The sequence below is a fragment of the Equus asinus genome, chromosome 1, assembly GCF_041296235.1.
Source record: "Equus asinus isolate D_3611 breed Donkey chromosome 1, EquAss-T2T_v2, whole genome shotgun sequence".
Taxonomy (NCBI): domain Eukaryota; kingdom Metazoa; phylum Chordata; class Mammalia; order Perissodactyla; family Equidae; genus Equus; species Equus asinus.
The window spans coordinates 164,552,314-164,567,178 of record NC_091790.1 but is presented as its reverse complement, the minus strand read 5'-3'; the positions used below and the strand labels follow the sequence as shown (position 1 = coordinate 164,567,178).

Here is a 14,865-nt window from a genome sequence, read left to right as displayed (position 1 = left end):
TAAGCTGACTCCTGTGTCCTTTTGACATGCCATAACTTGGTTTTTTTTTTAGCACTTCTTCAATTTCTGGCATAAATGTTGTTCCAGGCTCACCTTTACCTTTCCTGCCCCAGCCCTGGAACCAGCCATTTTTACAGGAAGCCCAGATTCCTTTTAGTTGGGAAACTGTATTAGAAACCAAGATGTGGGTGCCAGATGTGCTCATTGGGGTATATTTGTTTCTAGGTCTTTTCAGCCGACAGTTAGGAATACATATATATATATGCACACACATTCACATATATGTATGTGTGTGAATGTGTGTATAAAACATATTAGAATCATGAGTTTATGCTAATATCTCCAAGTCAAGTGCACTCGCATAGGGTCCTTTTTCCTTGCTTGGCCCCAATCCATAGCTATATCTGCCTTCTTCCACAATGGGAACCCTGGCTCCCAACAACATCAACATATTTATTCACTCAGTTTTACCATATAGCCCAAATCATTTCACATGGCTTCACTCACACAACTACAATAAACAAATCTAAAAAGAGCTCAGGATTTGTCTGTGGTTGTTCCCCACCTACTCAACCAAGTGTATAGAGTCAAATGACATGTTTAGCAGTTACTTAGATTAGCTCCTTTTATGTTCTTCTGTGTTATGTTATTCATTTGCAATACAACTGGGTTCATTTGTTCAGTTTAGTTACAGTTTTAAGGGGGTTTTTCTTTTCATTCTTACTGATTAAAAAAAAAATAGAGCATTAACATGCTTCCAACAAAAAAAAACTCACAGAACTGATAAGTGATTCTAGCAAGGTTGTAGGATACAAGGTTAATATAAATAAGTCAATTGCTTTCCTATATACTAGCAATGAACAATTGTATTTTGAAATTAAAAATACAGGGGCTGGCCCCGTGGCCGAGTGGTTAAGTTCGCACGCTCTGCTTCGGCAGCCCAGGGTTTCGCCGGTTCAGATCCTGGGCACGGACATGGCATCACTCATCAGGCCATGGTGAGGCAGTGTCCCACATGCCACAACTAGAAGGACCCAAACTAAAAGATATACAACTACGTACTGGGGGGGATTTGAGGGAGAAAAAGCAGAAAAAAAAAAAAAAGAAGAAGATTGGCAACAGTTGTTAGCTCAGGTGCCAATCTTAAAAAAAAAATACAACACCATTTATATCAGCATCAAAGAAGGGGAAAAGAAATACTTAGTTATAAAATAATAAAATACATGCAAGATCTATAAAACTACAAAACTTTGATGAAAGTATTCAAAAAAAGATCTAAATTAATGGAGAGAATTCCAAGTTTATTGATAGGTAGACTCAATATTGCCAAGATATCAGTTCTTTTCCACTTAATCTATAGATTCAACAAAATCTCAACAAGTTTTGTGGCTATCAAAACACGGATTCTAGGGACCGGCCTGGTGGTGTAGCGGTTAAGTTTGTGTGCTCCATGTTAGCAGCCTAGGGTTCACCCGTTTGGATCCCAGGCATGGACCTATGCTTCACTTATCAGGGCATTCTGTAGTACTGTCCCACATATAAAATAGAGGAAGATGGGCATGGATGTTAGCTCAGGGCCAATCTTCCTCAGCAAAAAAGAGGAGGGTTGGCAGTGGATGTTAGCTCAGGGCTAATCTTCCTCAAAAGAAAAAAAATAATTAAAAAAAAACTGATTCTAAAGTTCATATGGAAACGGAAAAGACCCATAATTGCCAACAAAATATTGATGAAGAACAAAGTTGGGGGACTGACAGTACTCAACTTCAAAACTTACCATAAAGCTATAGTAATAAAGACAGTATGGTATTGGTGGAAGAATAGACAAGTAGATCAACAAAACAAAATAGAGATCCCAGAAAATAAACCCAGATGAATATATTCAACTTATCTTTGACAAAGGAGCAAATGCAATTCAGCAGAGAAACAATCTTTTCAAAAAATGGTGCTGGAATAACTGGACATACATACACAAAATAATCAATCTAGATACAGACCTTGCACCTTTCACAAAAATTAACCCTAAATGGATCACAGACCTAAATGTAAAATGCAAAGCTATAAAACTCCTAGAAGATAACACAGAAGTAAATCTAGGTATTTCTTCTTGGCCTTTTGGCTGAGATCAAGTGTAGAAGTAAATCTAGGTAACCCGGGCTTTTTAGATACAACATCAAAAGCACAATCCATTAAATAAAAGTTAATATGATGGACTACATTAAACTTAAAAATTTCTGTTCTGTGAAAGACTATTAAGAGAATGAAAGAACTGGCCACAGGTGGCAGAAAATGTCTGCAAAACATATCCGATAACAGATTTGTATTCAAATATACAAAGACCCATTAAAACTCATCAATTAGAAAACAAACAACCCAATTTTTTTAATAGGCAAAAGATCTATCTGAACAGACACCTCACCAAAGAAGATATAAAGCTGAGAAATAAACATCTGAAAAAACGCTCAACATCATACATCATTTGAGAAATGCAAATTAAAACAATGAAATACCACTACAGATCTCTTTAAATGGCTAAAATCCAAAACACTGACAATACCAAATGTTGCTGAGGATGAAGAGCAACAGAAACTCTCATTTATTGGAGGTGGGAATACAAAATGGTGCAGCCACTTTGGAAGACAGTTTGGCAGTTTCTTGCAAAGCACTTAGTCCTACCATATGATCCAGCAGTAGCGCTCCCAGGTATTTACTCAAATGAGCTGAAATCTTATGTCCACATAAAAACGTGCACATGAATGTTTATAACAGCTTCATTTATGCCCAGACTAGGAAGCACCCAAGATGTCATTCAATAGGTGACTGGATGAACAGACTGTGGTACATCCAGACAATGGAATATTATTCTGCAATAAGAGGAAATGAGCTTTCAAGGCATGAAAAAACATGGAGGATCTTAAGCACATACTGCTAACTGAAGAAGCCATTTTGAAAGGGCTACCTACATACTGTATGATTCCAACTATATGACATTCTAGAAAAGGCAAAACTATGAAGACAGTAAGAAGATCAGTAGTTGCCAGGGGTTTGGGAGGAGGAAGGGAGGGATGAATAGGTGGAGCACATAGGATTTTTAGGGTAGTGAAACAATTCTGTATGATATTATAATGGTGGATACATGACATTATGAATTTGTCAAAACCCAAAGGACTGTACAACTCGAAGAAAGAACCTTAATGTAAACTATAGTTACATTAGTTAATAATAATGTATCATTATTAGTTCAATTGTAACAAATGTACCATACTAATGCAAGATTAATAAGAGGAGAAACCATGTACAAGGATGGGAGACAAGGGATATATGAGAATTCTATACTTTCTGCTCAGTTTTCCTGTTACCCTAAAACCGCTCTAAGAAATAAAATCTATTAATTTTAAAAAGCCCCAGAGATACCACTTCACACCCACTAGGATGGCTGTAATAAAAAATGATGGATGAGAACAAGTGTTGGCAGCGATGTGAAGAAACTCGAACCCTTGTATATTGGTAGTGGGAATAGAAGATGGTGTGGCCACTTTGGAAAACAGTTTGGCAGTTCATCAAAGGCTTAAGCTCAGAGTTAGCAGATGACCCACGATTTCCCCTCCTAGTTGTACACCTAGGAGAAATGAAAACAAACGTCCACACAAAAACTTGTATGTGAATATTCATAGCAGCATTATTCATAAAAGCCAAAAAGTGGAAACAATCCAAATGTCCATCAACTTGTGAATGGATAAAGAAAACTTGTATATCTACACAATGGAACGTTATTTAGCTATAAAAAGAAATGAAATATTGATAAATTCCACAACATGGATGAACCTTGAAAACATTATGCTAAACAAAAGAAGCCAGACACAAAGGACCACATATTGTATGATTCCATTTATATGAAATGTCCAGCAAAGGGGTATTCATAGAGACGGAAAGCAGATTAGTGGTTGCCAAGGGCTGGAAGGAAGGAAGAGTGGCAATGACTGCTAATGGGTACAGGTTTCTTTTCGGGGTAGTGAAAATGTGGAATTCGGTAGTGCCCTTGGCTGCACAACCTTGTGAATATACTGAAGTCACTGAATCCTACACTTTAAAAGAATGTATTTTATTTTATGGTATGTGAATTATATCTCATTAAAACTATTTTAAAATATAAAAGAAAAAAAAGCTATCCAGTAAATCTTTTATTTCCTTTCTTTAGGGTCTAACCTGTCAATTTTGAGGACTTTCAGGGGAGTAAATTTTGTGGACTTGTGAGTTAAGAGTGGGCAGTCTAGAATCTTCTCCCTGCCTCAATTTTTTTTTATCTGTAAAAAGAAGATACTACCTATTTAATAGCACTGTGCAGCCTTATGCTCTCAATTTATATTAGCTTATTTTTATTCCTTCCTTCTTTTTTTCCCAGGAAGAATTGTAGCTGGTTCTTTGGACTCCCTGGGAAAGAAAAAGGTGATATAAATAATTCCTTCTCCATCCTGAGCCTTGATATGGTAACAGTTGCTACCTTTCATCAGACATTTACTTTATCTATGCACTTTATATATATTATCTTACTTAATCTTTGCAACAACTCTATGAGGTAGGAGCTACTATTATTCTCTGGAGGTATGAAAAAACTGAGGCTTAGAGAGATTAAGTGCTCAGAGACCCAAGTGAGTAAGAGCCAGGATTCAAATCCAGTCTGCAGTTATAACAAGGACACTGCACTAACCCCTCAAATAAATACTTCTAAATTTTAAGAATTAAAAAAAAAGTCTACCTTGCCCTTTCTGAATCCAGGTACACAGCCTTAATTAAGAAACATAAAAGCTGCATAATGACAGTTTTTTTCCTAACATATTATAAATTGTCACTAGTAAGTAACTCAAGAAGAGTTTCAACAGACTGACCAGAAGGGAATTTTAAACTACCACATTTATCTTTTAGGGATGGGTCAGTATCTCTGTGGAAGCAGTACTCTGCTGCCCAAGCAAGAGTCTGGTGGTCTTGATGTAAACACTTATTACTTATTCAGGGATGTTTTTCCCTCCCCTTTATACTCTAGTTGTCATTTAGGCTGCTGGAGGATAGAAGTAATTAGAAAATGGGAACAATGAAGCTTACTGTACTTAGAGACTGGAGAGTAAGTGGAGTCAGGGAGGAACCAGAAGAACAGAGACCAGGGCCAAAGTGAAGGCAGGTTGAGGCTGGGCTGAACAGACGAGAGAGAGAAAGGCTTAGCTCATCTGGGGTGGCAGTGACAGGTGTAGCAACTAGAGGACAGGATGGGGGACAAACTGTGGGGTAGACTGCAGAGAGCGAGACCCTCAGGGTGGAATCAGAGCACATAGCAAGAGACAGAGGAGGAGGGAAGGGAAGCACCGGTAAGAAGAGAGTTTGGCACAGGGCACTGTTTTACTTAATAGGTATATCTTTCCAGCTACCCTAATATATGTACAAATACTAACTAGAATCAAATAAGTTTAAAAGACTAGTAAAGCCATGTGGTCCAAAGTCTTTATTTCAGAGTTGAGGAAATCAGAGCTAGAGAAGTAAAGTAAATTACCCAGAACATACAGGGCCCAGTCCAGTGAGATTTCTAGGTCACTATGTCATAATCAAAGCTAAATCTTAAATCAATCTAAAATATGTGATATAAAACATTCCAACAGTGCCTTATGTATCATTGCTGTTTTTGCTATGTTTTGCATTTAATCTGCCCGTATATATTCTACAATTCATTCTTTAATATATTTTAAGACTTTTGCTTATTAATATTAAGGTAATAATTCTTGTATTAGTTACTTTGATAGTAAATAAAAATAATCTCAATACGTTGAAGTTTGTACACAAAACTATTGTCACTGGGTTTATGGAAAAATTGATTTCTGGGGTATGGTATATGTATATATGCACATGCTTGTGTATATATTGGTTAAGTCATGTAGCAATGATTACTGAGTACCCTTCTGCTCAAATCAGTGTGCATATGCTATGCTGCAAGTGGGTAGTCTCCCCAAGTAGGGAGTGAAGGAATTCTCCCAATTAATTCATGGATTAACCTCCCTTCCTCTGAATGAAACATGCCTCTATATAAGGCTTGCTGCCTGCAGCCGCAAAGAGCAAGGAATGACAGGTACTGCCAAGCCTACTTGGTTGTTTAAGCAATCAAAGTTTATTGATAAAGGGAAACAGAACAAGGAGCAGGGATAAAGGGGAACAACAAATTGGTACTTACAACATCCACACCACAATCAGCTGGGGAAGTCCCAATAGTTTGTAGGGCAGGTGGGAGTGCCGATTGTCCAGGTCTGAGGCAAAGTGTCCTTTCCTCAGCAAGACTTCCAATTATTCTATGCCTGTGACTCCCTTTTTTTTTTTTTTAAAGATTTTATTTTTTCCTTTTTCTCCCCAAAGCCCCCTGGTACATAGTTGTGTATTCTTCGTTGTGGGTTCTTCTAGTTGTGGCATGTGGGACGCCGCCTCAGCGTGGTCTGATGAGCAGTGCCACGTCCGCGCCCAGGATTCGAACCAACGAAACACTGGGCCGCCTGCAGCGGAGCGCGCGAACTTAACCACTCGGCCACGGGGCCAGCCCCGTGACTCCCTTTTATCCTAAGGTTTCTCTGGGTTCCAACTCAGGGTTTTAGACATTTGGATATTTTGACTTATTTCTTCTTGTTCCCACGGATGGGATGTTTTTATCTTTTTTGTTCCCACGGATGGGATGTTTCTAAAGTCCTGTCAGGTGCCCATTGGGGTGTTCAGCCCAGACAAGGAACATGACACAGGACATATTTTTTGTAACTTGTGCCTTAGAGTCAAGGCTGAAGTAGCTATCTTTGGCCCTGGGACCAGACACATTTCTTTGTGTGGGGCCCACGCCTAGTGTCCTTGGAAGGTGCAGGGGTCAATGAACTCTGTACAAGGCTGTTCAAGGTCAAGGGGGTCTCAATTCATCTGATATAGGCCTGGGGAACTAAACTAAACTAAACATAAAGAATATGCTTTATTTTTTTAGGACCAGAATACGGGTGGCTGAGAGACCTCCAGTTTTCAAAGGAGAATAGGCCCCTCATGGACACACAAAGTAGACCAGAATGCTTAGAAATTCCAACTTATCACAGATACCTTTTCTCCTGCGGACAAAATGCAGTGTTATGCAAAGCATCACATACAGATGCATTTACATTCAAGCTATATGCTTCACTGCAACTTGGTGACTTTCCATTTTCTCCTATGAAGAAGCACCTGCATCCAACTAGAATTTAAGCAGGCTCTATAAAGTAATTCAATAGCAGCAGATGTACTATTGTAAAATGGATCAATCCAGGAAATGTAACGGTTTTAGACTGAAGCAGTTGTTTTATAAAACACACATGTGCAGATACATTTCTTCTACTGGAGGCAACTTGCTGAAGAATTTGAAAGGATCTCTTAACATATGAAAACAGACCAGTTAGAAGATAAATAGGTGCCAAGAACCACAAACCCATGGTTATCCCATTTTTGGGAGACAAAAATAGAGATACATGATTAAACAAAAAGATTTTTTCATCTTTGTGAATTTATAAGAAGTCTCACAAAAGTATAAAAAAATGAATCCCATTTGGTTCGCCTTTTTAAAAGTTCTTAATTGAAATGAGTAAAATTACTAAATCAAATTCTTCTAGAAGAATCTTGCATATGTGGTTCAGTTATAGTTACATAATTAGGAGAGCCTAAGAATTTTGCTACCATCTTTTGGACCAACTAACGATGACAGACTGGAGATAAATGCTTGGATGCCAATTCCAACTCCTTGCAGCATAAAAGGGAAAAAAGTATTTTAATATATAAGAAACTGTGAAATAGCACAAATAAAAACCTATCTTTTTGCAGAAGAGTATCAATTAAAGTGAAATTAGTATTTTAAGTTATCAAATTATAAATGGAAAATTTAACATTTTCGAAGTGACATTCACGGAACTACCTCTATCTTATATAACCAAGTAGATATAGATGTTACTGACCTATCATTTATATCTATGTATTCGCACAAAGTTAAAACATTTAAACTTGATAAAAAGTTATCTGAATCAATTAAAGCAAAGTCATTATTATTTGGAAAACCAAACATCGGCCATGATGAATATCTTAATTATTTTGATATATGAAATATACAATGTAATTATTTTTGTGCAGGGTTACATTTGGAATTTCCCTATATTTCATATTTAGTAAACTGATTTATTACAAGAACAGGTTTTTTCTTTTTAAAAATGAATTTAAAAACTACCTACATTTTTAAAATTCTGATTTACAAGTCATTATTGCCATCTGCTGGTTATATAGCTTCACTGCATTTTTTTGTAAAAATTACCAAACGCTTTACTAAAAGACAGAGAAAACAGAGATGAGTTTTAGAAATAGATGACTGGATTAGAAATCTCTATGCAAGAGAAATAATTTGCTAAATCATGAGGCATCTTCATTTCAAAGAGGATAATGCAAGAATATATTGCATTGTATAAAGTTATAATGTGCTATTTTAATTGTCAGTTCATCATGGAATAAGTATCAAGCATACTGGTTTAAGTTATTGTCATTATAGCATGTAGCTAAAATAGTACTCAAATAATTGTTCAAAATAACTAGGTCAAAATAAGTGACTACTGTTAGAGAAGTTATAAAATGTCACGATTGTATTCAACTGAATAAAACTAAGTACCATGTTTTCCCTCACATACACAAATCTATTCCTCTCCTTAGTAAGAGAATGCATAATTACTTAGGCAAATGTATCTCAGTTTTTTGAGTTAGCAAATGAACCTAGAACTTGTATTACTGTTTAATAATAGAACTAACATATAACTTAATGACAAAGAATCCAGGTGAGCAAAATATTAATTCAAAGTAATACTCATCAGAATACTCTGCATATGGTTAATCTACAGCAAGATATAGCAACATCTTTTTTTTAATTAAGCACATATTATATTTTAAGTGCTTTAACATTTTTCAGATGAGGAAATAATTATTAGAGAGGTTAAGTTACCAGCTCAAAGTCACACACTGGTAATCTTCCATATAGGAGTCTTTTATGTAAAAGACTTAGAATGGAGCATGGTACATAATTAATTCTATGTGTTTACTATATATCTGAATCATACATATCCTGCTTCTTTTACCTTTAACACTGTATCTTGAGTATTTTCCTATATTATTAAATATACATTCAAAATGACTTTAGTCAATTTAGTAATGCTTCACTATCAGTGCTTTATAATTTATTGTTTGGTGTTGAGGTTATTTCTAATTTTCTCCGATATAAATAATAATACAATGAACATTCCTATAAAAATTTTTTTTTAAGTGGTAAAAATGAACAGATTTGTACTTTCAAGGGTTAGACAAAGGGTAAGAATATGCTTTATTTTGTTAGGACCTTGAACGTTCCAAAAGGCAGTTGCAAACTCCAGGAAACAAACAAATTAGTCAAAAAAAGGAAACATCAGAAATGAGCAAAATAGGGGCTGGCCTGGTGGGCGAGTGGTTAAGTTTGAGAGCTCTGCTGCAGGCGGCCCAGTGTTTCGTTGGTTCGAGTCCTGGGCACTGACATGGCACCACTCATCGAGCCACGCTGAGGCGGTGTCCCACATGCCACAGCTAGAAGGACCCACAACTATGAATATACAACTATGTACTGGGGGGCTTTGGGGAGAAAAAGGAAAAAAATAAAATCTTAAAAAAAAAAGAAATAAGCAAAATAGATCGAAAGGTGGAAACCAAAATCACAAAGCTCAGTTCAGAGTTGTACAAGAAAATGTCACTGAAAATGAGATCTAGCCAACATTCCAGTAGCAGCCACTCCTATTTCCCACAAAAATACCCACTCCTCATATAAAACAAAGACATAAAACTTATAAAATCACTTAAATGTATATTCCAACTTTTAACAAGTTCCCTCAGATTGTTTTTTAAAATATTCAACAAGAAATAGCTTAAAATAAACACATCTAATAAAATCACAGCGAGTTGGATGATAAACAGATTCATTGGGCAAACATTAATTTTTTAAAAAGCACAAATGGCCATACTAATTTCAGGTAAAGTAGGGTGTATAATTCAGCTGACTTGAAATTTCTATGGGAAAATAGGAATTTCCCAAACGGACCTCAGAACGCATAGACAATGTAAATAGACCCATAATAATAAAGAAAACTGAAAGATTAAAGAAAAAAGAGGCTCCAGAACCAGATATTCTAATATAGACAGAAAGGTACAAATCCACCCAATTCATTTTATGAATCTAATATAATTCTAATAAAAAAGGAAAACACAATCGTAGCATTTCATTCATTATTCCAAAACAATATTAAAACAGTCAAATAAAAAACTAAGGTATTTTATTTTGAGTTTGGGTATTTACTCAAGATCAACCACCCAAAAATACCTCGTATTTTAAATTCAGTATTGGACAGACAGAATTCATTAGCTGTTGAAACTTGGGCAATTTAGAACAGCCTTGAAGCTCAGTTCCTTAATTTGCACAAAGTTACTGTATGAATTAAATGGGAAAACATTTTAAATCCCAAACACAGTGCCAGAAACGTAGAAATGCTCCTTGGAAAAAAACCTTACAAAGCAACAAATTAACAATAGTGTTTATTGGCTTTAAATAAGTGACCAGATGAATAGTACGTACTGTCAGTGAATGCTTTAGACGTTCAGATTAGGAGGAATTCCTGTGGGCCAGAAGGTGATAGGACGCAGACCGGCAGGGAGAAAAGGACGAAAAAGCTACGGGGTGGCTTTTCGGTACGAGTAAAAGGATAGTCATGGAGTCTCATGCTGCAGATCTCACTCGAAGTGACTGGAATGGAAGATTTGTGTCCGAAGAAGTGGGAAATTAAAGTTGAAAAGGTAGATTGGGGCAGATTATTGAAAGCGCTTTATCCGTGCAAGCCAAGGAGTTTAAATTTTATTTGTGGGCCGGCGGGAGCCATGAACATTTTCGAGTGATGCTGCGTCAAGAAAATTAACCTGGCCACAACGAGCCACATATTAGACGGAGGAGAAGGGGATTAGGAGATTTAATCCGAGCCGTCACAAAACAGACGGAGGTGAAGCGCTGTGAGCTCCAGCGGCATGGCTTGTGACAGAGGACACGGAAAATGTGAGCGGCCACTGCCCATCTTTACCAGCCGTTGTGGCATTCTGTGTGTAGCGATAGTGACTGACAGGCTCTGGGCTCCCCTCTCAGATGGTCCCGGGTGCTGTCTGATTTAGGAAGGTGAGATCGCTGAGCACAACGCTTCTAGGGCTGGCGAATTCTGAGCAACCTTCTCGGGACACAAAGTTTGACTTCAAAAAAGGATTAGTCAGCGCTGTCCTCCAAGGGGAAACCGCGGAAACAGCGAATGCGCGTCCACCCGAGGCTCCGGGGTAGACTCGCCGGGCTCACGCCTGCTCTGCCACCTATCGCCTTGTGGCCTCAGCGTAGGAGCAGGACACTGACTGCCCCATGGAACGTGTTCCTGGGAGGTGAAAAGAGAGCTTCCTAAAGTGCCAGGCGCAGCACAGGCGCTCACTTCCTTCCCTCGCTTTCTCTGATTTTTTCAACTAAGGTCTCCTTCCCCTTTAATAACCTCGAGACAGGTAACCTTTCGGTAAAAGTAATAAAGCTAAACTTGAACTCGAAGGAAGGAGTTCAACTGCAGAGAGCTCTTCAGAGTCGGCCCCAAGCACGATACGGACTTGAGGCGTCGCGCGCGGGATTAGCACCGCGCGGAGGATGCGCGCGCAGGCGGGACCCCAGATCTGCGCGCGGAGGATGCGCGTGGGCGGCGCACAAACTGCGCGGGCCGGCCCGACCCTCCCGGCCCCTCATCCGGGATTCGCGGTCGCCTTGACGACCCGGCGGCCCGCAACGGCGGCTGGGACCAGTCGTTGAGTCCGCGAGCCGGTTCAGGCCCCGGCGGACCTCGCCTGACTCGGCTGAACCCGCGCCGGAGAAAGACCCAGCTTCATCTGAACAGGGACTATGAGAAAATGGTTGGGCAAACGAGGAATAAGCTCAGAGAAGCGGCTTCGGCGCCGATGCACTCTCCCCGCTCTGTGCAGTCTAGACGGCGGCGCCGGGCCACCGGAGCCGGGGACCCGGAGTTGGGGGAGGAGCGGCAAGCGGAGTTGGAAACGCCGGAGCTGCTTTTGCCTCTAGGCGGCGGGAACCTGCCAGGGGGCGCCCGGCGGTGCTCGCCGCGCAGGACCCGACACCCGAGGGTTCAGAATTGCGCGCAAATGGAAGTGGTCTCAAGGGCGCTTTTTCTCGGCCGCTTCCAGTTCCTCAACTGTTTCCTGGAGCTGCTCCGCAACAAGGCGCACCTGTTGCGGAGACGTCCGTTCCTGGGCAGGACCATCTATGGCATAGGTGAGCAGACAGGGCGGGGAGAGCCCTCGGCCGGAGCCCCGTCGACGGCTCAGGGCCGCATGCCCTCCTTCCAGGGTCCCGGGGGGCAGGCTGGGTTCCGAGGGAGCCTCCGGCCCTCTGAGTCTCGGGTTTGAAGTGGTGTTGGTGAGTCTTGAAAAAAGGCCAGTTTAATAAGCAAGCCTAGCAGCAATAATGACAAGGTCCAAGCTCTGGGACATCGCTGACAGGAATTCCCAGCCCCTTGGGGCCGACCCTGTGGGTGAGTGGTTAAGTTCGCCGCTCCGCTGCGGCGGCCCAGGGTTTCGCTGGTTCGGATCCTGGGCGCGGACGTGGCACCGCTCGTCAGACCACGTTGAGGCGGCGTCCCACATGCCACAACTAGAAGGACCCACAACTAAAATATACATCTATCAACTATGTACTGGGGGGATTTGGGGAGATAAAGCAGAAAAAAAAAAAAGATTGGCCACAGTTGTTAGCTCAGGTGCCAGTCTTTAATAATAATAATAATAATAATAAAAAAGATTGGCCACAGTTGTTAGCTCAAGTGCCAATCTTTAAGGAAAAAAAAATCCCCAGCCCCCTTAGTTCTTGTTTTAAAACATTTTCCAGAGTTTTCGGGCACAGTGATCACCTCTGTGTCACCAACAAAATGTCGTCTTAATCAGGGCAGACATTTATCACAGGCTGTAAAAATAATAGGCTAGCTCTTAAGGGGCAGACATCATGTTCCTCTGCATCTTAAATAAAGCAAAATAAAGTATTGCTTTTTTTAAAGTTGAGAATCTTTAATAGTGGAAATAGGGTCAAATTAGACAATATATTGTCCCATGTTGGCACCCATTTACTTTCATGTTGTTGCGGAGCTTCAGTGGCTAAATTTGGAGAATTATCTTCTTAGTTAAGCACTTGAAAGATTTTTCTTTATTTACATTCTCATTTTCTGTAGCTTAAGTGGTAACTTAAATGTTGTTGTTTCAATAAAATCAATTTTGAGCTTAATCCTTGGTCATACTGGCTACTGACGTAAATTGAAACATAGGTAAATGTCTCTTTATGTAGGTCGTTGTGATTTCTTTGCTACCATAAGTTGACTGTTGATGTTAAAGTTGAATGAGTCTCCACACTTAGGGTGTTAAAAATACTAGAGGAATAATAGATGAGATGTCATATTTAGATTTTATCAGATGTCTAATTATGGCAACAGTTAGATCCCACATCAGGAATCAGCATCGTCTTGGATACCAAGCTGTTTTGACATCCCAAATACAAGGTCCAGAGCACCCATGTCTAGCACATCAAAGGCACTGGATGAACGTTGGGTGAAATAATGATTGAGTCTATTAAGTGCTATGAGAGTTCAGCAGAGCAAACTAACACTTTAGGATGGAAAGTGGGAAATGAGATCTGGGAAGACTTTTAGGAAAAAGTGGGATTCAAATTGAGACAAAAAGGCTAACATTTGGATGTGTGAAGCAGAGAACAACTATTAGAGGCCAATAGAACAGCATAATCAAAGTCTATGAACATGAAGTGAGGCTGAAAGGAAGGGTACAAGGAGTGGAAAAAGAAGAGAGTAGGAAGTGTCAACTTGAAAAGCAAATTTACCTGTTATTTTATCTTCACGATGAATTTATTCGGGAATAGCCAAAAGAATTGGAATTCAGGCTGTGCATTCTATGGTAGCCCTTAGGCTAATCCGGAAAACAAAGGAGCAGAGCTTGCTTTTATAGAGAAGAATAGGGAGTAGGAAGGGGCTGTTGTAAATAAAAGTTCATTGGGGGAAAGTAACAGGTCAGGGTGGCAGTGGCTTCTCATTGGCTGAGCTGTTGCCTGGTGGGGAGAGAAATCTTCCTTCAGTAGTAAAGTAGCTTTACTTCCTCTCAGAGATGCAACATCCCTCTGTCTCTTCCCTTTTGGTGTAATTGGCAATGTATGATAGGGTCTGAGAGTTCCCCCTACAGGCCTTCTCAACTCCAGTTTAGTTAAGGTTTCCTTTATTAATTTCCACACTTCCCCTTTTGATCAAGATTTTTGTCTGAAAGCATTGGTGATCAACCGTCAGGTTCTGTGCACGTAGTGGTCTTGTCCCTTGGTGCCAGGAAAGACCTTTTCTGTTTGTTGGTGGTGGGAAAGTGCATAGTGGTTGGAAACTATTTAGGCCACATGTGAGTCACAAGGAAGGTTAGAGGGAGAATTTTCAGGCATTTCTTATTCAAAGTCTATAGTTGGGTGAGGTTATAACAGAAATCGTTTTAAATTGTTGAGCTAAGATCACCTTATTAGGTACATCATCTTTACAAAGGTTTGACAGGCAACAGGTACACAATTTAATAGCAAGTACAAAAAGCAGGATTAAGAACAATACAACAAGCCCAGTTTGCAGTATGGTTTTACTCAGGAGCCCAGACTTGAAGGTGAACACATCAGAAGACAGTGGATTGTTAGGTGAAATTTGTTGAGGCCAGTGTGCTTGCTTT

At 39.7% G+C, this 14,865-nt stretch overlaps 1 protein-coding gene across 1 annotated transcript in view; it reads left to right on the top strand.

Moving 5' to 3' along the window:
* The first annotated feature begins 10,793 nt into the window (after positions 1-10,793).
* DPY19L2 (dpy-19 like 2) overlaps positions 10,794-14,865 on the top strand; it is a 108,937-nt gene continuing 104,865 nt past the window's right edge. Inside the window, exons 1-2 of the mRNA XM_014838759.3 lie at positions 10,794-10,856; positions 11,737-12,385. Coding sequence (XP_014694245.2) covers positions 10,794-10,856; positions 11,737-12,385 — 712 coding nt within the window. The remainder of the gene's footprint in view (positions 10,857-11,736; positions 12,386-14,865) is intronic.